The 24,673-nt window shown below is 38.8% G+C and overlaps 1 protein-coding gene across 3 annotated transcripts in view; it reads left to right on the plus strand.

The window, feature by feature from the left end:
• Positions 1-24,673, plus strand: part of sv2c (synaptic vesicle glycoprotein 2C) — a 107,223-nt gene that overhangs the window by 56,193 nt on the left and 26,357 nt on the right. For all 3 annotated transcript variants that reach the window (XM_062972341.1, XM_008102931.3, XM_003216251.4), the window contains one exon: positions 963-1,114. In XM_062972341.1, coding sequence (XP_062828411.1) covers positions 963-1,114 — 152 coding nt within the window. The remainder of the gene's footprint in view (positions 1-962; positions 1,115-24,673) is intronic.

Here is a 24,673-nt window from a genome sequence, read left to right on the forward strand (position 1 = left end):
ACAAAACTTCAGAGACAGTCAGCTTGAAGTGAAGGTTGAGTGTTCCTTATCTGAAATGCTTGGGACCAGAAATTTTCTGTATTTTGTCTGTCCATCTGTCCGTCCCCGTCCCCCCCCCCCCATTTTGGAATACTTACATATATGTAATGAGATATTTTGGACATGGAACTCAAGTCCAAATACAAAATTCACCGTTATTTCATATACATTGCCTGAAAATAATTGTATACACAGTATTTTACATAGTTTTGTACATGAAACAAAGTTTGGGTACATTGAATCACAAGAAAGCAAATATGTCACTATTTCAACCACCTATGGGGATAATGTTGGATTTTGGAGCATTTCCTTGTACTTTTGGTGCTGCAGGGAGATGAAGGAGCCATTCTCTTGTAGTCTGGCATAATACTATCACCCTGTGCCAAGTGTAGAGAGTGTTTTGACTTGAGTCTGTAGTATTAGGAAATGATAAATCCTAGATCTCATTGCACCTGGCATGCACTTAAGCCTTGTGGCAGATGCATGAGAAACATCCCCCTGCTTCCTTACTATTGAAGATTGACAAGAAAATTTGAGACACAGTAAATGGAGCCAGGTCATTTAACTTCTTGTCCAACTTAACATTAAGATTTCCAGGAATCATAAAGTTTATTTTGCATTGAGGCATTGGCTGCTACCCAAACTGGCATTGCTTAATATTCAGCAACATTATTAATTGCAATGTAGTTGATCTCTTTATAAATACTTATCGAAAGGCTTCCTAGATGTCTTAAGAAATTATTTTCCCAACATCATAGGTCTATATCTATACCAGAAGCTTCAGTGTGGATCTTCCATAAAATCTCCGAGATAAATTGGTGTATGATTGTAGTTAGAGAACAATGATTTTAAGATGTACAGATCGTATTAATAGCTTCTGCTGTTTTTTTTTTCAATAACACATCCTTTTTTTTTTGATTTAGGATTGGAGGAGCTGTTCCAATCGTGTTCTCATATTTTGCTGAAGTCCTGGCTCGGGAGAAACGTGGAGAGCATTTAAGTTGGCTTTGCATGTTTTGGATGATTGGAGGCATCTATGCCTCTGCCATGGCCTGGGCCATTATTCCTCACTATGGTAAGAAACAGATCTCTTGAAGAAAACTTATGTTACTAATGAGCATAAACCCTAAGCCATAATATCATTATTCCAGTTATTTTTCAATTCTGTAATGGTATGGGAAATGTTGTAGTAGTTTATTTAATGCTTCGATCATAGGTCTTTCATATACAAAACAAACTCGTAAATACATAAAAACCAGATGATTCAATCCAATATGAAATACACCATTAAAATAAAACACAAACCATTAAAATGCTACATCAATCAGTCGCGAGAAATGTGTATGAGAAATGTGTACTCTTAGTACTAATATGGTACAGTGTGTGTTTTTTACATTCCTATAAGTCTTTAAATTTTATAATTTCTATTAGAAAATGAAAACTTGTATCCATTTTGTTCAATTTTAAACACATGTGTGCATTTTTAAAAATATAGTACACTCCCCATACTTGTAGGACTGTTACCTGCAGTTTTATTTATCTACTTCTTACAAAATATGGCATTTTAAAGCATTTTCTAGGTCTTTCAACATGATTTATGATATTTTTGGGCCAAAAGTCCTTCATTTCATTCATTTCATGTTGTTTTAAATAATTGTTGTATCATGCTAATTCTGTAATTTGTTTTATGTTTTAAATTGTACATCAACCTGATGTTTTAGGGCTTGTCCTCATGTGAACCAAGCCCCTTCGGGGAGATGGAGGCAGGTTATAAGAAATAAAATAATAATAATAATAATTTCACAGTCTTCCTCCTATTTTGTCTCAGAAATGGACCATGGCATTGTAAAACATCTTCTGGTGAATTTCAGAGGAAATACCGGGAACATTTAACCTACCTACCTCTACTTTTAAAGATCTGCATAAAAAGTTGTAATTGTTCTGTGGCTTAGTGTTGATGCCATGCATACATTGCAGGATATATGCTATGCTAAAAATTGTTGGCATATACATGGTGTGAACTAAAGCTTGAAACCAATTTTTACAAATTACTAGGTCAAGGCTGAGAAACTCAATGAGGGCTAGGAGCTAGTTTTGTCCCTTCCACAAGTTTGATCCACCCAACAGTACTCCCATATACCTCTATCTGTGTTCTTCCCAAAATGGCACCTAAAAGTGAAGAAGGAACTATTTAGAGGCCTGAGGTGTTCATCATTCAACATAGTGAACCGGACTATGGTGCATCAATGGCGACTTGTGGTGTAACATTGTGGTTCAAGATCTCATTCCCTGATCCCTTCACATTGCCTTGCTCTGGACACCCATCCTGCATGCTCTGCTTTGCCGTACACTTAATAGGCTTCAGCAGTCAGTGCAGTCCTCTTTGGAGCATCAGGTGTGGTGAATTGGTATGCTTATCCCTTGAGGAATTCTCCAGGTGTCCCTGGAGTAAAATACTGCTATTTTGAACATTTCTACAGTCAACTAATTTCTGAAAGGGTTGGTTGTAGAAGAAACTACATTGCATTAACCTGTATTAGAAAATGACACACACAAATACTTACAGTTCATCTCCCATTTTTGCATGGTGCTACGCTACATTTAATCCAAAGACCATAATACCTTGTATAGAGCGATGGAATTTGCCCATTCCTATGAAACAGCTTTACTAAGGACCTCATCACATTAAGACCAGGAATCGCCTTGCATCGTGATGAATCTAGTGGGGACTGGTGGGGGGAACCTGTTGCCCTGCATTGCCCGGCTTCCCCCTCACCCCATCCCACGGGAGGAAGTGTCTGCCAACTGGCTTCCCCTGTTGTTGCCAATGCAACACAGAAAGCCTCCCATGTTCCCGTGGTGGTGGCTTACAATGCTCCCTCTTCATTTACGCCACTAAGCCCTGTCAGAAGTAGATCTAAGTCATGGGACAGAAGCTGGTGGGCTCTGTGCCACAAGTGAAGAGAAATTGTCTTATGAAGTGCCAGATTAATAACAGGATCTAGTTACAGAGAACGGTCAACTCCTTTGTTTAAACAGCTCCACTGGCTACCAATGGGTTTCCAGACCCAATTCAAGGTGCAGGTTATTACCTATAAAGCCTTAAACGGTTCAGGACCTGCCTATCTCCGTGATCGCCTCCTCTCCTACGAACCAACGCGAACCCTAAGATCATCCAGGGAGGCGCTCCTCTCGCTCCCACCTTTGTCTCAAATGCGGCTGGTGGGGACGAGGGAGAGGGCCTTCTCGGCTGTGGCCCCCCGGCTCTGGAACTCTTTCCCTAAGGAGATCAGGTTAGCTCCTTCTCTGCCCATTTTCCACTGGGAATTGAAAACATGGTTGTTCCAGAGCGCGTTTGAATGAATAGGCCCAATAGAGCTGTCATTAGAATACTTCTTTCTGTTTTAAAAGCGTATGGCACGTTATCACTGTTACTTATTTCCATGATACAGCACTTTATGAAACCTGTTCCTGCTGGTTTGCTTTTAATTACTCTGATTTTATCTGCTTGGATTTTAATGTATTGTCCATTATTTTATTTTGTGTATTGTTGGAATGTTTTAAGTTTTTGTCAAATATGTTGTGTTGTTGTTTCGGGCTTGTCCCTGTTGTGAGCCGCTCCGAGTCTCTTCGGGGAGATGGTGCGGGATATAAAAATAAAGTTTATTATTATTATTATTATGGGCTGTTTTGCTCATCTGATGAGGGAGTAGTATTGATCTTTTTCAGTGAGAGATATTTTGCACTCTCTCTAAGAATGATCTTTTTAAAAACTCTGAAAAGTATTGCTGGTGTTAATATATTCTGAAAATAAGGATAACATCTTGAGAAAATGGCTCCTTTCATTTTGAGAATGGCTGTAGAAGAAAATAGAGATATTTAGAGGTTCTTTAAAGTTCTTGAGTGATTGGGTGTGGGTTTTTTTCTTGACTTTGGGAGGTTTTTGAAATGATATTTTTAAAAATTGGGTTAGGGGATGAAGTGGACAAAATAGCAAGATCTAGTGGCTGGCCACATGTTCATCTTCACTGTAGTTGGTAGTTCATGTAGCATTTAATGCATTCACTTAATGGATACTGAATACACTTTACTAGTCAGTAATTAGCCTTCCTTGTGATTATGTAGGTTTAGTGGAAAATAAAAGAAGGATATTGTTTGCTCAAAGGCTGCCATAAATAAATGAAAACCTGACAATTCTGATACCATTTTGATATCCCTCCCTCCTCCCCACAATTGTTTCATTTTTTTCATCAGGTGTGTGTGTGTGTGTGTGTGTGTATATATACACACACACACACACACACACACACACACACACACACACACACACATATACAGATATAGATATATTAGCTGTACCCGGCCACACGTTGCTGTGGCCTAGTCTGGTTTAATGAAAAAAAACTCAGAAAAGAGTTCTTTCTGCCACCCTGGACCTTCCACAGATATATAAAGAGAAACCTCCCACAGGATGGTCAAACATGTGGATGTCCCCTGGGCAACTTCCTTGCTGACGGCCAGTTCTCTCACACCAGAAGCAGCAAGGCTATTCTATGCTAATTAAGTTGGCCAATTGCAACATTTCTTGCAGTAAATAAAGAACACCACTCTGAAAACAGTGGAATACCAGACATAAAATAATCAGGGCCAGGTAACACCTCCCAACAAAGGATTCCCCCAGGCAGGAAGTAGCTAGGTTTGAAGCAGCAAGGCTATGTAATGCTAATCAAGTTGGCAAATGTTATGTTGTATCCAAATTTCATAGCATTTGGTGGGATAGTTTGAGAGATATGAGGTCCCTAACAGACAGATATTTTATATCTATCTATCTCTGCAGCAGTATTTTCTAAATAGGCAAGAGGTGATTATTCCTAATAGTGCTTTCTGAGAACAGTGCTACATCCTGGTGCAGCATTCTTCATGAGTTTCCATCTTTCCCTCTAGGAACACTTCCAACATTGATTTTCACCAATTTCTGCTCAGCCTTTTCTAAAAAGATATTATTCAGTAATTATAGACAATGTTGTAAAATGCTTTAGCAGTAATGTACTAGCTATGCAATTGGACCATTTTTTCGGTAGTGCTAACATTCTTCCTTCTCTTCCTTGATGTCTGTTGAATCTGTGTCGTGTAAACATGGTTCCTCTGACTTGGTGGCCATCTTTACTTTGTCCAAGAGAGAAGAAACATTTTGACAAGTAATAAATACATTTCATTTTAGAAAGTACCAAATTAATTTAAATCAAACAGAGGGAGTCTAATGTTGGGAATGCAACTTTTTACCCACCTTGGGGTGGTAATATTACAGTGAAACAATTTCAACATAAAATTTTGAATCTTTTAAAATATAATATTCCAAAAAGTATGCTAAATCAGGAAGTGTTTTCCATTTTTCTTTTGGAAAACCCACATGACTGCTTGTTTTAACTGATGTAACCCGCCTCAAGCCATGAGGAGAGGTGGCTAAGAAATAAATTTATTATTATTATTATTATTATTATTATTATTATTATTATTATTATTATTATTATTATTATAACTGGAGATCATTTTTAAACTTGAACACCAAACATGTTTCCTTCTTGCTTTGGGAGTTGATCCATCTGCAGCTGTCAGGCAAAGCCTAAGGCATGGGGGAAATTTAAAGGCCTCCGTGAAGAAGGCCAGACTTGAGCTGGCATCACTGGCCCTAATCATATGCCTCCTACCTCATACAGAAGCAAAGAGGCTCGATAAAGATGAAATAGTCCTGGTAGACACCATGGTACACACACCCCATTAGGGCCTAGCCTTGGGGCTGGAATCATAGAATCATAGAATCATAGAATCATAGAATAGTAGAGTTGGAAGAGACCTCAAGGGCCATCTAGTCCAACCCCCCGCTAAGAAGCAGGAAATCGCATTCAAAGCACCCCCGACAGATGGCCATCCAGCCTCTGCTTAAAAGCTTCCAAAGAAGGTGCCTCCACCACATTCCGGGGGAGAGAGTTCCACTGCCGAACAGCCCTCACAGTGAGGAAGTTCTTCCTGATGTTCAGGTGGAATCTCCTTTCCTGTAGTTTGAAGCCATTGTTCCGTGTCCTAGTCTGCAGGGCAGCAGAGAATAAGCTTGCTCCCTCCTCCCTATGACTTCCCCTCACATATTTGTACATGGCTATCATGTCTCCTCTCAGCCTTCTCTTCTGCAGGCTAAACATGCCCAGCTCTTTAAGCCTCTCCTCATAGGGCTTGTTCTCCAGACCCTTAATCATTTTAGTTGCCCTCCTCTGGACGCTTTCCAGCTTGTCAGCATCTCCCTTCATCTGCGGTGCCCAAAACTGGACACAGTATTCCAGGTGTGGTCTGACCAAGGCAGAATAGAGGGGGAGCATGACTTCCCTGGATCTAGACGTTATTCCCCTATTGATGCAGGCCAAAATCCCATTGGCTTTTTTAGCTGCCGCATCACATTGTAGGCTCATGTTTAACTTGTTGTCCACGAGGACTCCAAGATCTTTTTCGCACACACTGCTGTCAAGCCAGGCGTCCCCCATTCTGTATCTTTGATTTCCATTTTTTCTGCCGAAGTGAAGTATTTTGCATTTGTCCCTGTTGAACTTCATTTTGTTAGTTTCGGCCCATCTCTCTAGTCTGTCAAGATCGTTTTGAATTCTGCTCCTGTCTTCTGGAGTGTTAGCTATCCCTCCGAGTTTGGTGTCATCTGCAAACTTGATGATCGTGCCTTCTAACCCTTCGTCTAAGTCGTTAATAAAGATGTTGAACAGAACCGGGCCCAGGACGGAGCCCTGCGGCACTCCACTTGTCACTTCTTTCCATGATGAAGACGACGCATTGGTGAGCACCCTTTGGGTTCGTTCGCTTAGCCAATTACAGATCCACCTAACCGTAGTTTTGTCTAGCCCACATTTTACTAGTTTGTTTGCCAGAAGGTCGTGGGGCACTTTGTCGAAGGCCTTACTGAAATCTAGATATGCTACATCCACGGCATTCCCTGTATCGACCCAACTCGTAACTCTATCGAAAAAAGAGATCAGATTAGTCTGGCATGACTTGTTTTTGGTAAATCCGTGTTGACTATTAGCAATGACCGCATTTGTTTCTAAGTGTTTGCAGACCACTTCCTTAATGATCTTTTCCAGAATCTTGCCTGGTATTGATGTGAGGCTGACCGGACGGTAATTGTTTGGGTCGTTCTTTTTTCCCTTCTTGAAGATAGGGACCACATTCGCCCTCCTCCAATCTGCTGGGACTTCTCCTGTTCTCCAAGAACTCTCGAAGATAATTGCCAGTGGTTCTGAAATAACTTCCGCTAGTTCCTTCAGTACTCTTGGGTGTAGCTGATCTGGCCCTGGGGACTTGAATTCGTTTAGAGTGGCCAGGTGTTCCTGGACAACTTGTTTCCCTATTTGGGGTTGGATTTCCCCCAATCCTTCGTCCATTCCATGTTGCTGAGGTTGAAGATGGCTTTCTTTTTGTGAGAAGACCGAGGCAAAGAAGGCATTAAGCAGTTCTGCCTTTTCCCTATCCCCTGTCACCATCACCCCATCTACTCCTTGCAGTGGCCCTATCGCCTCCTTTTTCTTCCTTTTTCTACCAACATAAGCAAAAAAACCTTTTTTGTTGTTTTTTATGTCCCTGGCAAGCCTGAGCTCATTTTGCGCTTTAGCCTTGCGAACCTTTTCCCTACAGGAGTTGGCTATACGTTTGAATTCTTCTTTGGTGATTTCTCCCCTTTTCCACTTCTTGTGCATGTCACTTTTGAGCTTTAGCTCAGTTAGAAGTTCTTTGGACATCCATTCTGGCTTCTTTGCACTTGTCTTATTTTTCTTCTTTGTTGGCACTGTTTGCATTTGCGCCTTGAGTATTTCACTTTTGAAAAACTCCCATCCATGCTTAACTCCCTTGTTTTTTAATATCGGCGTCCATGGAATGCCGCTCAGTAATTCCTTCATTTTTTGGAAGTCAGCTCTCTTAAAGTCCAGAATGCGTGTTTGACTTGTCTTAGTTTCAGCATTCCTTTGTATTGCAAACTGCAGGAGCACATGGTCACTTGCCCCTAAGGATCCAACCACTTCAACTGTATTGATCAGGTCTTCCACATTTGTTAAGATTAGATCAAGAGTTGCTGATCCCCTTGTTGCCTCTTCTACCTTCTGGACCATAAAATTATCTGCAAGGCAAGTGAGGAATTTGTTGGACTTTGTACTCTTGGCTGAGTTTGTTTTCCAGCAGATATCGGGATAATTGAAATCGCCCATGACTACTATATCTCTTCTTTGTGCCTGTTTGGTCAGCTGTTGACAGAAGGCTTCATCAAGTCCTTCATCCTGACTCGGAGGTCTGTAGTAGACACCCACGACAAGATCTTTTTGAGTCCCGGTTCCCTTGATTCTTATCCAGATGCTTTCAAGCTGGTTTCCCGGATTACAGTCTTGCATTTCTTCTGCAACGTAACTGTTTTTGACATATAAAGCTACTCCCCCTCCTCTCCCCTTTGTTCTATTTCTGTGAAAGAGGTTATAGCCCTCAATGGTTAAATTCCAGTGATGGGAGTCATCCCACCAGGTTTCAGTGATGCCTATGACATCGTATGTGTGGTGCTGTGCTAGGAGTTGGAGTTCGTCTTGCTTATTTCCCATGCTCTGAGCATTAGTGTAAAGACATGTAAGCCCCTGTGACCTCCCCTCGAACTGTTTATTTGGGATTATTGTGCTCTCTGTACTTGGTCCTTGCTGTGTTTGTGCAGCCCTCCTTTTAGCCTTTCGGCGGTTCCCTGTGGTCGTGGGTAATATAGTGTTCGCCAGGCTGTTGTTCCCCTCCCCCAGTGGATTTAGTTTAAAGTGCGCCTGATGAGGTTTGTGAGTCTGTGTGCAAAAAGATGTTTTCCTACTTGTGTGAGATGCACCCCATCACTTGCCAGTAGTCCATCCTCTTGGAAGAGTAGACCATGGTCAAGGAAGCCAAAATGCTCCTCTTGACACCATTTTCTGAGCCAGTTATTGACCTGTACTATTTTTCCGGCCCTTGTAGAGCCATGTCCTACAACGGGGAGGAGGGATGAAAAGATCACATGTACATTATACAGTTTTAGCTTTGTTCCCAGAGCTCGAAAATCATTTGTGATCTTTTGAAAAGTATGCCTAGCGGTGTCATTGGTACCTACATGAATCAACATAAGGTGGGGAGGGTGATGGGGCTTTAGGAGCCTGCTGAGCCTCTGAGTGATATGGTGTATTTTTGCCCCCGGGAGGCAGCATGTTTCTCGAGCCATCCCATCCGGTCTGGAAATGATGGCTTCCGTTCCTCTAAGGAGGGAGTCACCTACTACCAAGACCTGTTTCCTTTGAGGATTGACAGGGTCCCTTTTGTGCAAGACAGTGTGTATGTCCCCTGAAGAGTGTTCCTGTTGAAGTGAATCATGTAGGTGTAAAGTGTTGTCCTCCTCCTCAACATCCCCAGTGCATTCATCAATGACAATCCATTGAGATACATCCGAGAGCCCATTACTCTCCCAAGGATGTTCCTGTTGCTCCTGGTCTATGATTGGGGATGGAGCATTTGCATGATTACATAAGTGTGACTGTGGTGATGCACTGTCCCTGTCAGGGCTATCCCCTGCGCATTGATCCAGGATGGTCCACTGAGTGGTATCTAAGAAACTGTGGTCCTCCACAAGATGTGTTTCCTGATTGTATGTTAATGATGTAAGAATTTCAAATCTGAATGAGGGTTCTCACTCTTACAAAAAAAAACCCTGAGGTTTGGGAAGAAATGTCCTCAGCATGGCCTTTCAGTTATGATTGCCGAGAGGTATAGCCAAATAATTTTGAATGGCCTTTAGGATCTTTGGTGCATGTATGTCCTTGGAGATGGTCAAAGGACGTGACACCTGGCCCAGGGACAGTTCTCACCAGGTGGCTAATACAACATGAGTTAAGTCTTACAGATTAAATCCCCTTAACTGTGTTTTTCCCTTCACAGGTTATTCCATAAATTCTCATACATAAACGGGTTAGGAAATTGCCCTTTAGATAACTTTCTTGCATTTGGTCTCTTTATTTCATGGTGGGAATTCAAAGCACTTTAAACTGAACATAGACTATTTTGAAAGGCAGACACGTGTTGATCAAAGAAAGAGAAGTGATTAATCAATGACAGCAAGGACTAAATGATGCATGAAATGTACATGCCCTGTGATAAGATTAAAATTCTATTTATAGATTCAGTTTTTTTGATATATAGAACATTCACAAGAATTTTAATTTACTAAAGTGAACAAGAGATCAAGTAGTCTGACTTCTTTGCCAAGAAACATCTTATTTCATGAATGTTCTTTTTTCATTTTCATAATAAATTAAATACAGTGCAAGAAGCAGTTTTCGGAGCCTTGTATTTGTGTTGCAGTTATATTTGACACCCTCCTCCCCCAGAAAATCGGAACCTATTCTGTGTCCATTCTATTAACCTTTAAAAGATGTTCTTTTCTTCTTCCCTGGAGATATTAAATATTGCCACAATTCATACATCTAGCTGGGGAAGGTGAAGTGAGTCATGGGAATCTTCTATTCTGCTCTACAGATGGAGTTCTCATGGTAAGACTTCCTGGTGTAAATGGGACCATGGTGCATTCAGTTTGTTGCAAAGATGCCATTTCATGGGATTCTTTCTTCCTCAAACATATCATACAATTGACTCTTTCACACTGGATATGATCTGCAGAATGTAGGGGTTTGCCTTTCTTTAATCCCATACTGTTTCAGCTGTGGCCCCAGCTATAATGTATGAAATGGGACTTTATATGTACTTAACCATTAAAATTAATGCAGTTTGACAACACTTTAACAGCCATGGCTCATTGCCATGGAATAATAGGAGTTGTAGTTTTACAAAGTTTTTAGCTTTCTCTGTCAAAGAGTGCTGGTACATTCAACAACATTTACATAGTATTGAGCCATGGCAAGTGAAGCGGTGGCAAACTGTATTAATCCTGCAGTGTACATAGAAGCACCCAGGAACATTGTTAGAGGGTTTAAAAAAATATTTGAGTCTGGATTTAAGCACTTTAATTCCACTTTGGGGGATAAACACTGTGCATGAATCTAATAAGCAAATAATCCTTACTCTCTTTTGACTCTTTCTCCCCCACTAAATTTGTGCACACAAGGATTCACTCTCCAGTAGATATTAGAATGCAAAACAAGACATACTTACCATATCTCACTATGTTATTGAGCATTAATAGAAATGTGTTTCTGCTTTCACAACTTAAATAGGTGTAATGTGGAAACATAAACACTATGTTAATACTTGCTATTCTTAAAACAGAACTTATAATCTTTTAATTGGTACTATAACACTGTCTGGACTGCTTTGTCCTGAACTACGTAAATCCACTTATTGTACCACATGAAATCGGCTCAAAGTTACTGAAAGAAAAGAAATCATTCATTTCAAATAACTGTAAGAATTAACTTGATTTTTTTTAAAAAATCATGTCATTAGATAATGATGAAGATCAGAAGACTGTATTTTATGAGGAAATAGGCCCCATCCATCTACACTAACTATTTAATGCAGTTCGAAGCTAGCTTCAAACTGTAGCAGCCAACCACAAACTCCCACAACAGCACATGAAAGAAAGCCCTTAATGTGCATTAGTGCCCTGTGGGTTTTGGAAACACCATCCAGGCTTCACAGGATTTCCTTTGTAATCATCTGCACACACTTTCTTTAGTATTGGTTTGAAACTACATTAAATGTTAATGTAGATGGGGGTCACAGAGACTACAAGAAAATTACTAGTAAAAATAAATACAATTCAAGGTTAGCCAAATAAATGTTACAGAAATATAAAATTATTTTTTGAAAAACAAAAGATGGACTTTTCATTGTAGTCTTTTCTTGTGTGAGTGCCCAGTTCTCCTGTCAACTTTTGGTGACCTCGTGAATTTTGTTGAGTTTTCTTAAATCAAGGAATATTCAGAGGCAGTTTTGGCCATTCTTTCCCCTGAAATACAGCATTTCTTACTTGTTATGTACTCTTACTGCCTTGAGTCCCTATATCAGGAGAAAGGGGATAAAAATAAACAAAAATAAACAAATGTAAAGTTATATATACTGTGTTTTGTGGAGGGGAAAGAAATGCAAAAAAAGAGAGAGTTCATAATTAGTCTTGATTTGCTGTTTATTCAAACTTCTCTGTTTTTATGCATTTTAAAATGTTTTAAGTGAAGAACAGTACTGAGCCAGACACAATCAAGGACTCCACAGCTACGTTGTGGGTATATAAATCTTGGGGCTGCCGACTCACTGAGCCATACAGTCAGCTCAATTACATGCTGCAGGCCTTGTAATGAGATTTTCAATGGTATCAAGTAAGCATTAACCCACAGTGGCCTGTTCAGTCTTTCTGTTGTATAATTAGAGCCTTACCCTTCCAAGTTCACATAATCTCTGATCTGTCTTGAACTATTTGTTATTGAATGCTCAATGTTAAAATTTTATAACTGATGCCCAATTGTTTTTCAGAACTAGCCTGGCATTGGTTACTAATCTTATGGGTGAATTATTTTGAAACTTATTGACTTGACTGAAGTCTCAAGCAGCTTTTCTCAATGTGATGTCCTTTAGATGTGCTGGACTACACGCCACAGCATTCCTTGTCCATCATGGATAGTGCTGGTTGTAGTGATAAAGTTGATGTCCAGCTCACCTGATGGACATTACTCTGAAGAAACCGCAGAGAAGATGAACAATAGCCACAATAACTGCATATCCTTCTCTTTCTTGTTGTTTTACTTGCGCCTTTTGTTTGGGTTGCAAACTCCTTGGTGTGCAGAACCGTTTCCTAATTTTTTGTAAAGATCCACATTCAAAACTTCATTATATGGGTCTGCACGGAACATATAATGCAGTTTCAAATTGCATTATATGGCAGTGTAGATCCAGCTAGCTTCTCTGAATGGAAATTTTCCAAGTGATTTGGAACATGTGTTATGGGCCAGCGGATGATGCGTTAGAACTGCTCTGACATTTTGACAAGGTGCTTAGAAGACAAAATCACTTCCCTCTATCACTACTTATAGCTCATAGTTCAGACAATACAATTTGTGGAGGCTCAGGAGTATTGGGGGGCTCACCAGGTTTCCAGGTAAGAAATATTGTTCCCATGAATGTGGACAAATATGTCTGATAAAGTGCTGCCCACTATTGTTTTGCACAACCCTTGTTCCCTAATAGCTTATTATAGGAAAGGGATGGCTGGGTGGGTCCAGAATATTCTGTTTTTTCCTTGTGAGTGAGAGATCCCAGTCTCTGGCCCCATCTACACTGACCATTTAATGCAGTTTCAAACTGATATTGAAGTGGCTTGGCTGTGCAGATGATTCCATAGGAAATCCTGGAACAGTTTGAGACCTGGATAGCTTACACGAATCACAGAGCATGGTTAGGGGCTTCCTTTTGCATGATTTTGTGTGAATTTGTTGTCTGCCTGTCACAGTTTGAAGGTGGCTTTGGTTGACATTAAATGGTCAGTGCAGATGAGGCTTCTGTAGAGAAGTGGTACTATAACCCCTCGGTCATTGTTAGATGTGGAAGATCTTAGCTTAACTTGGTACTAATATTCACTAAATAGATAGGATACTCAAGTTTATAGTGTTTAATTAGATTCAGGCAATCTTGAATGAGCTGGATTTTCCAGATCCATTTCTATAAGTGTTTTAGGCACTGTTTTGGCCATCCTCTGTAGTAACCTTTGATAGGAAAGGTATGGAGGAATGCAAATGTTTGAGACCATTTCGTAACATGTACAGTAGAGTCTCACTTATCCAACACTCGCTTATCCAATATTCTGGATTATCCAACGCATTTTTCTAGTCAATGTTTTCAATACATCATGATATTTTGGTGCTAAATTCATAAATACAGTAATTACTACATAGCATTACTGCGTATTGAACTACTTTTTCTGTCAAATTTGTTGTATAACATGATGTTTTGGTGCTTAATTTGTAGATTCATAACCTAATTTGATGTTTAATAGGCTTTTCCTTAATGCCTCCTTATTATCCAACATATCCGCTTATCCAAACTTCTGCTGGCCCATTTATGTTGGATAAGTGAGACTCTACTGTATCATGTTTTTTGGAGCCCCCAATGGCGCAGCGGGTTAAAACATCAATGTTACGGTGTTCCAGCATATCCCTTATTCTATTTAATATTTATATGAAATGGCTCAGGAAGAAGTTGAGACTTGCAGTGCGCTGACATCAATATGCTGATTATACACACAACCTTTCATAGCCTCCAAATGAAGCAGTGAAATTGCTTAATCAATGCAATAAATGGACTGGATGAGGGTCAATAAACTTAAGAGCAAGGTACTTTCAGTTGGTTTTTTTGCCTGAATGAGTGGCATTCACCTTATTCCGAAAAGCACTGCACTCCCCCAAAACAATCAACTGTGTAGCAGAATCTGCTTGTATATGCATCTTTGTCACTTGAGGCACAGTCTCCTTTGTGACATGGAGCACCATTTATCCATTTAGGTTTGGTATTCAGTTTACATTCCAATTTGTAGCTTAGTCTCAATAATCCCTATTTAGATTATCATAGCATGTCATACATTTGATGTTTTTGAAGACAACCTATAACAATAACTTTCAGTATCCAATGAAAGTCAATGACAGGCTCACCTTTTTCCTATGAGAAATTATCCAGATTTAAAATTTTGACTTGAAACAGGCCATTGCAACTAAATACTGTCAGTTTCCTGAAGGGTTATAGCAGATTGGTCTTATTGCTTCTAGAGAGCCCCCACTCATTTGGAAGTTTGACTTTATGACTCGAAACTTGAAGCGGTCATTTAGATGACAACCATGACTTTATGACTCGAAACCTGGAGCGGTCATTTAGATGACAACCAAAAATACTTCAGCTTTGATGCATCTACCATAATTCCCTTAGGCATCATGCCCATCTTCCTCACCTCAAGCATTTGAACAGTCTCTCCATTCCCTCCAAATTGAACAGGAGTCCTTCTGTATACAAAGAAAAAAAAGGCAACAGCATTAAAGAATAAGATTTTGGTCAACAAGTGCTTATGATCAAGAATCTAATTCTTTGTGCTTGGTGATCAGCTTTTTGTGATTTCTGCTAAGTCTGCCTTGCACTGAGAGTACAGCAAAGGGTTGTCTGAAATGATTGTCATGGACACGAATCTGGATTAGTCATGCTGATACTCAGACTTCTTTATGAAGATGATGTTGAGCAGCAACAAAGATTTCACTCTGTGTCCTTTAAACAACTCTGCCACATGCTCAGCACTGTTCATTCAGAATTGGAACAGACAGCTATACAACAAAGAGTAATATCCTTAAATCTTCCATGGGAGTTTGCAGTTTAGCACTTCTCAGTTTCCTTTGTCTTTGAAAACCAGTTTATAAAATAATTGTTTTGGCAAAGGGCTTGCTGTAGAGGTGGGAACCTAGGGAACAAAACCCTAAAAATTAATTCCATCTTTATTAGGAATGAATTTTACTCTAGTTGCTAAGACACAGCAAGACCTTGCGTTTTCTAGTTGTTAATAGCCCCTGATAAGCCAACCTTTGCCACCATTTACACCTGCCAAAGAGGAACAGATGGTAACCTTGTCCCCCAAGGATCTTGCAGTAATATCAGGGTTTTTTTGTACACAGTATTCATTGTTGCTCAGCTATAAATGGCAGTGTTTACAACAACTCCAGCTCTAATACATAAATGAAAAGGAAATAAAACTTGTTTTGGCATGATTGGTTTTTAACAAATTTGTTTTGGCGGTTGGCTATTTAAGCTTTTTACTTGTTTGTTTGCTATCTTGGATCCCATTTCGATAGTGGTGTGATTTAAAATAAACAAAATGTTGAATGTTTAAAAGTTTGAAAACAATAGGTTTCTTTTGTTGGAGAAAGTTGTAAAATGATAACGTTATACAGAGATAAATTGTTTCTAATTAGTTTCTTAGCTGTTCTATTTTGCTATTATAATTCAAAACAGGTTTATTGTTGAGTATACTAGCTTTCAGATTATGAATTTTCTGGATTCAGGTATTTCCTTCATCTGAGAAATAGTTTTGGTAGCCTAGATATATCTCATGCCAGCACTGAATTGTTATCATTGGCAGAAAAAGGCATCCGCTTTCCTTATAGAGCAGTGGTTCTCAACCTGTGGGTCCCCAGATGTTTTGGCCTTCAACTATCAGAAATCTTAATAGCTGGATTTCTGGGAGTTGTAGGTCAAAAGACCTGGGGACCCACAGGTTGAGAACCACTGTTCTATAGGATAGTGCATTGTGTTATACACAATGCATCCTGTATTTTCAGGCATTTCAATGAATATAAGATACTTATAGGGTTCTATCCAAATGCAGGGGGCCCTTGGTATCTGCTGGGATTTGGTTTTACGACCCCCTGTGGATATCAAAATCTGTGGATGCTCAAGTTCTCTATCATATACAGTGGAATAATAAAATGGTTCCCCTTATATAAAATGGCAAAATTAAACTTTGCTTTTTGGAATTGTTTTTGAATATTTTCAAGCCATGGATAGTTGAATCCATGGGTGTAGAAGGTTAGGGGCACTTTTTTCTGACCATTTTTGGGGAACTATATATTGCTCCCCCCCCCCAACTTATAGTATAAAAGGGTTATACAAAAATAAATTCATATGGGAAGTGAGATAAGATGGGAAATAAGTGATTTTTATTAATGTTAAAAGATGCCAAAAGTGGCTTGTTTCAAGTTGTGTTCATGTATCAGCCATGTGGATACTCCCAGCTGTGTGATCTTCAGTGATTTTCTAACCACTTGGTGTAAAAAACTGGCACCTCCCACCCCCTCCAATCTGCTAAGAAATAATACTAACTTTGTCCCATGGTATTATAATATTTTTGTAGTTTTCTAGAAACTTGGCATGGATTTGCAGCCAGTGGTTTGGAGACCTGCCACTATTCTGCTTGACCATCACTTTGAGAAATGTTGCTGCAAAGAGCGAAGAGCTCCCGACTGAGATGAAGGATAGCTATTAGCTATACAGGGAAAAAGAAGGGAAGAAATCATGTTTCATAAACAGAGGAACACATTTATGAGATCGGACACCACTCGAGCTTTTGTAAATATCAGAGCCAATTCATTTTACAAGCTGGTTACTAAAATACATACTATTCCTTTAACTGTGCTCCCATGCTGCAATGAGAAGTCATGAGAGTACTTCTGGGACTAAAATAATAATATAGTTCTCATTTATATATATAACAGTATATTTAGTTGTAACTCAAGAAATGACACTAGAGCAGCTGCAGTGTTGAAAGTAGGGTATTAGAATTGGACTGGGAAGACATAGGTTCAAATACTTACATGCTGCCCTTTAGTTCTCCCTTGGCCTCTGAACTGCATATGTAAAATCTCAGAATATTAATGACCTGTCATTGCGAGAAATAATTCATAGATAGAGAAGAATCCCTTTAGAGGTAATTCACACAGCTCGGGAGGGAAAAAAAATCAATTTTCTGTCTTAACTTTATGTTGATAGCTCCTTGATTTCCAAGAGAATGAATTTGCTTGGATCTTTTCAAACCCCATTGCTCTGAACAGATCATGACTGAAGTATATCTGACTTAAATCTAGAAAGCTCCATCTTCTGCTGTAATACGGTACTTAGCTTTTAATGCAGGTTGAGTCTCCTTTAATTCAGATGCTTGGCTTTTGCTGGTTTTGGAATACCTGGTTTTGCCTATACATACCCTGTTTCCCCTAAAATAAGACATCCCCAGAAAATAAGACCTAGTAGAGGTTTTGCTGAATTGCTAAATATAAGGCCTCCCCCAAAAGTAAGGCCTAGCAAAGTTTTTTTTTTTTGGAAGCATGCCCGCCAAACAGAACACCAGAGCATGCAGGATCGGTAAATGTACGTACCATAAAGTGTTGTACATGGAAATATTGGTACAGTAGAGTCTCACTTATCCAAGCTAAACAGGCCGGCAGAAGCTTGGATAAGCGAATATCTTGGATAATAAGGAGGGATTAAGGAAAAGCCCATTAAACATCAAATTAGGTTATGATTTTACAAATTAAGCACCAAAACTTCATGTTATACAACAAATTTGACAGAAAAAGTAATTCAATACATAGTAATGTTATGTTGCAATTACTGTATTTACGAATTTAGCACCAAAATATCACGATATATTGAAAACATTGACTACAAAAATGGCTTGGATTATCCAGAGGCTTGGATAAGCGAGGCTTGGATAAGTGAGACTCTACTGTAGTAACAAGAAATTCTTGATAGGATTCACAGTTTGTGTGGTTATGCTGGTTTATGATGACAACTACTGTACAGTATATAATAATTTTTTTTTGTTCAACAATAAATGTGAATTCTTCTTCATGGAAAAATAAGCCATCCCCTGAAAATAAGACCTAGAAAATCTTTGGGAGCAAAAATTAATATAAGACACTGTCTTATTTTCGGGGAAACACGGTAGTCAGTGAGGGGTGGGTTCTTGTTGTTGCTCCTGCTGCTGCTCTTGTTGCTGCATGTGTTTTTGTTGTTGTTGTTATATTTGTATCTGATTTTTCTCCATGGAACGATACTCATGTCAGCTCACAACTTTAAAAACTATACAACATATAAATATTAAAATACTATAATAAATACTACAGTAACTAAAACAGCTCAATTAAAATTTCAATAAAACAAATAAAAGGATTATACTGGTTCATTCTTTAAAACTCACTGCTTTAAAACACTGCCTAATAAAATAAAATGATGTTAGGCTGCCACCAGAAGGATAATAAGAGAGGGAGGTCCAGAGAGAAGGCCCTCTTTCATTTCCCCACCAATTGTACTTGTGATGGTGGAGAGGCTGAGAAAAGGGCCTCTCCTGGTGATCTCAGAGCCCAGTTCATACAGGGAGTTGCCGTTTGTAAAATAGCTTCCACCTGAATCCTATACACTATATTGGTCATGGCCAGCACTTTGAATTGTGTTTAGAAACAAACTGGCAACTGGTGGAGCTATAAAACAGGGGCATTATGCACGCCCTTTAGCCAGAAACTTGGGCCTTCAGGTTCAATGCCAGGAGTATACCCAAACTGTGAACCTGTGTCTTCAGAGCGAGTGTCACCCCATCTAGCACAGGCTGAATTTCTATTTTCTGATCTGCCTTCTTGTTTTGTTTGCCTTCAGTCAGTCCATGACTGATAATAGACACTGGTTTAGGATCATCAAATGAGACAAAGCAGAATGCTAAAGAACCCTACAGGCCAACTGTCTCAATCAGGTATATATATATACAGTAGAGTCTCACTTATCCAACATAAACCGGCCAGCAGAATGTTGGATAAGCGAATATGTTGGATAATAAGGAGGCATTAAGGAAAAGCCTATTGAACATCAAATTAGGTTATGATTTTACAAATTAAGCACCAAAACATCATGTTATACAACAAATTTGACAGAAAAAGTAGTTCAATATGCAGTAATGCTATGTAGTAATTGTTGTATTTACGAATATAGCACCAAAATATCACGATGTATTGAAAACATTGACTACAAAAATGTGTTGGATAATCCAGAACGTTGGATAAGTGAGACTCTACTGTATCTCAGGCATGGGCCGGGCCAGTGGGATAAATGGAGAGTGTTTAGTGTAATAGATAGATAGATAGATAGATAGATAGGGATAGACATAGATAGACATACAATATTTAAAATGAAGAACAATTTTAACCAACATAAACTTAACAGTATTTCAGTGGAAGATCCCCCGGGGCCCTCCAGTCCAACTCCTTTCTGCCATACAGGAAAAATACACTCCAAACTGATGCCTATCCAGCCTTTGCAATAATAATAATAATAATAATAATAATAATAATAATAATAATAATAGCAGAAACCCCAGAGGAGGTGGGGTCCCCATGGAGCCTCTGACCACCTCTCGGAGAGCCCTAAGGGGTCTCCAGAGCGCAGTTTAGAACCGCTGCTCTAGATAATCCGTTTAATCCAGGAACCCCTAGAGTTGTGAGGCCATGGAAGATTTGACACTGAGTTTCACATGCAGAGAGGGTTTGACACATGGCTGCATGGAGCTCTTGTGCAGAATGCTCATCTTCGTAGGAAGACACGGAGGCCCGCCATATCCTCCCGCAAAGAGGAGGGCTTGACATGTGGCTGTGCAAGGCTCTCAAGCCCGACATGTGCCTGCAGGGCTCTCTTTTTCATGGGAAGACATAGTGACCCACTATGTCCTCCCGCAAAGAAGAGGGCTTGACACGTGGCTGCACAGAGCTCTCGTGTAACTGGGAGGGCTGGGGCCAGGGCTCTGATACGCGGCTAGGGTCAAAGACAAGAGCCCAAGGGGCTGCATCCGGCCCGTGGGCTGGGTTTGCCCACACTTATTCTAGCCTGTGTTTCATCAGATTCTCTTTGCCTTCTTCCTTTCAGTTTGAATCCAGTTGCATCATTAGTCAAAATGCTTATCCCCTGATGTATCCAAGTAGCTTTCTTAACTTGGGAGTATGTACCATCTTCTGCCAGTATCTCTTATTTCCTTATGGAGTGCCTCATCATAAACTTCACACTGAACAATTACAGTGCTATGATTCCATGGCAACTGCCATTGTTCCATTCAGTAGATTTGCATTCATAAGATTTGCATTTATGGTGGAATATTTAGCATTTAAGCAAGAGAGCTCTTGTAACTAACCAAACTACACATCCCAAGATTCCATTACTGCTATGTCAATTAAAATGAAATCATAAGAACCCCAGTTAAGACTGATACCGCTTTAATGTTATTTGAAAAATTGAGCAAAGCCTTATAGACCCCCAAAAGTGTCTTTGAACTTCTATTAAGTCTATAATATTTCATTTAAAAGTTAAAATCAATACTGATCATTTACATCTGTGTACTGAAAGGGTGCCACCCAGCGGCTTTTCCATTAACCACATTGAATAAAAACAACAACAAAAGAAATCCCAACCCATGCTGGTTTTATAATCCCTTTCCTATTGTATGTAATACCTTTCTTTCCCATTGTAATGCCTGTAAATGCCTTTGCAGTCATAATTAAGAATGGGATGCTGTAAGGAAGTGTAGGCAATCAAAGGATGAATAACTTTAATAAATAAATGACAGTATAACAGCGTGATGTGATAAGGACCTTAAGGACTTGTATCTAAAAGAGAAAACACTGTCTGTGAATAGTTCAAGAAAGACTCAACAAGATTCAACCAATTCCAACTAAATATGGGAAGGTTTTGCCTTTTGCTAGTCTTTGTACGAGTGTTTGGTTATCTTTCTTTTAAAAAATGAGGTTTTCACAGGTTCCTTTTCTTAAAGCAAGACTACTTTGTCTTAGATTTAGTGAATGATGCATTCTGATGAAACATCTTAATGTGTTTACCTTTGTTTACTCATTCTATCTGCCATCCCTTTGCTGCAAAAAAATTATTTTGGAATGTTTTTATTCTGTAAATGTTTTGCTTACTCTGTTTTTATCCAATATGCTGAAAATGAAGAACACATCTTGAAGAGCGGGAAGGCAACTCGCATTGGTTACAGCTTGATATTTGATTCCATAGTTTTATGTAAATTAGAATCTTTGTATATTTTAGCATTGATTTGTCTCACGCTAATATCATTCTGTAATCTGTCACTGAAGGCTGGGTGATTCATTTGGTCATTTCTTGTAATCAGTAGAGTGAGAAGGTAATATTCAATGTGAAGCAGTGGCAGCAGCTGAAAAAAAGCAGTTACTATAGGTTTTATTTCATGCTACAGCTCCAGAAAACGGTTCCCAAGATGCACTTGGGCCTTTTGTTTTAACAACCTGTCGGCCCTTGTAACTTGCTGCTGTTTTTAAGATTAATGACTTTGGAATTCAGCATTTGCAGAGAGCAAGGGTGAAGTTTAACTCTGCAGAGCGCTGTTGCCATCTGAATGAATCAGACAAAGAACGCATACATCTTCCTGTTGTGTAGCAAAGAAGGGATGGCAGATGCAAATTGGATAAAAGCCAAGAACAGGGCTGGAGCTGACACCACAGTTTATCTTCAGAGGAATCTCTTCAAGACACATTTTTAGAATCAGTTCTAAAATGATAATTTTCAGATGAGTGGCCATGTTCATTTGTTTCAGGAATTTTGGCAAAAGAGTTCTATGGAAGTTTAAATGCCTAATTAATATATTACGACATCAGTTTGGTCAAAATTGACTCTACAATAATTATTTAGTTTTAAATGCTTATTTCTGTTTTATTTTATAGATGGTTTTATATGTTATACATGCTGATTATTTTGAACTTGTATTGCTTTTAATATGTTGTAAGCCATTTTGGGTCCCTTTGTGGGAGAAAAGCGGGATACAAACAAAGATTTATTATTGGTTGCTGTGAGTTTTCCAGGCTGTATGGCCACGTTCCAGAAGCATTCTCTCCTGACGTTTCACCCACATCTATGGCAGGCATCCTCACAACCTCTGAGGATGCCTACTATAGATGTGGGCGAAACGTCGGAAGAGAATGCTTCTGGAACATGGCCATACAGCCTAGAAAACTCACAGCAACCCAGTGATTCTAGCCATGAAAGCCTTCGACAACACAAATATTGATGATGATGATCATCATCATCATTATTATTAAGTGGTAGAATTAAGAGTATGTATGTGTGTTTTTTCCACACATTAAAAATAACCAGAAGATTGTGTCTGCATGTGTTTTAATACTCTGATTTGCTTTCTTAGTACATAAGGTGGTATTGAAACAGTGCTGATAAAACTGAATAATGCCCAAGGCAGGAGAATATTCATGAGTGTGTCTGTATATAATTATGCTGTGGAACATATGATTCTGAATTACAATGGATTGTGGAGCCAAAGCGGAAGTCAAATCCGTGGCTAACTTTAATCTCCAGTAGCTTCTTGTATCAATATAGCTTGGTATATACCAGTATAAGAGAAACATATTTAAGAGCACAGAAAAACCACTTTCAGAAATCTGAAAGATGGAATATAAGCATGGAATTCCCATTATATTAGGCTCTCAGTTAAACAGGAGCCATGGGGATTGATGCTGGATTAATGTAGTTTCTGGTTGCTTGAGAGTTATTATATACAAGATAGGCCTAGTACACCATACTATAGCATACCGTAAACTCTGTCTGTTGACTTGACATTTGTCAGAACCCAACAGTGGTCCTGTCATAAACATCACAATAGAGGCAATACCTGTTATATCATGGGACATTGGAGTATTTTTATAGATACAGTGTAGTATGCGTATTGTCAAATACATAACAATGTATAAGCCAAATGTAAGATGAGAGTTAGAGTGAAGAAGCTTGCTTGCACCTGGACTGAAAAGCCACTGGGAGTGATTACAATACAGTAGAGTCTCACTTATCCAACATTCGGTTATCCAACGTTCTGGATTATCCAATGCAGTCTACCTTTTAGTAGTCAATGTTTTTGTAGTCAGTCTTTTCAGTACATTGTGATGTTTTTGTGCTAAATTCATAAATACAGTAATTACTACATAACATTGCTGTGTATCGAACTGCTTTTTCTGTCAAATTTGTTGTTAAACATGATGTTTTGGTGCTTAAATTGTAAAGTCGTAATGTAATTTGATGTTTAATAGGCTTTTTAAAAATCCCTCCTTATTATCCAACATATTCGCTTAGCCAACATTCTTCCGGCCCATTTATGTTGGATAAGTGAGACTCTACTGTAATAATAATAATAATAACAACTTTATTTTTGTATGCTGCCTCCATCTCCCCAACGGGGACTTGGAGCGGCTCACATGGGGACAAGCCCAATACAAATCACATAACATCATAAAATCAACAGTTAAACAACAAGCATCACATTTAAAAACAAATTAAACAGGTCATAATTTAAAATAAACATAATTAAGAGCAGGAAATATAAACAATGATTCTGGAGCGATAATATCAATGTGGTCTCCCAGGGAAGACAGTGTGAATGCCATAATGTAAGATTTTGATTATAAAACCAATGAATACAAAGGAGGCAAATATAACCGCAAACATGAGGTTAGCCAATGAATCTTACAGTGCATAAGTTTCAAATGAAATATCTTTATAAAGCTGTGTAGTCAGGGTTACCTTCTTAGTCCTTACAACTAGTAGGTTGTAGTTTGCTTTTGCTGCCCTTTCCAATAAATTTATCATTTTTGCTGTGAGACTTTTCTCTGAGAGACAGACTAGGCACTATGTCTTACAATATTAATATTAAAATACAGAAATTAAAAGAAAATTACGGTAATTCTGAATTTTAAAAATGCTATACACATGCATATATGTTTGCAGAAAGTTAAATGATTATTTTAAATTGAATGATTAAGGAAATGCTCATCCATTCAAAACATTCAATGTCCCAATATTCCAAGCTTTCAATATCAATCTGCAAGACATGATTTTTAAATTGTCAATAATTAATTCTATCATACTACTTACATACAATATGAAACATCCTGCTTGTTATAAATTGATGGCTAATTGAGAGATTTTAATCTAATATTAACTGCTTAAAATTAATGTTTTCAAGTGGATTCTATGTCTTTTTATGTTT

The sequence above is a fragment of the Anolis carolinensis genome, chromosome 2, assembly GCF_035594765.1.
Source record: "Anolis carolinensis isolate JA03-04 chromosome 2, rAnoCar3.1.pri, whole genome shotgun sequence".
Taxonomy (NCBI): Eukaryota; Metazoa; Chordata; class Lepidosauria; order Squamata; family Dactyloidae; genus Anolis; species Anolis carolinensis.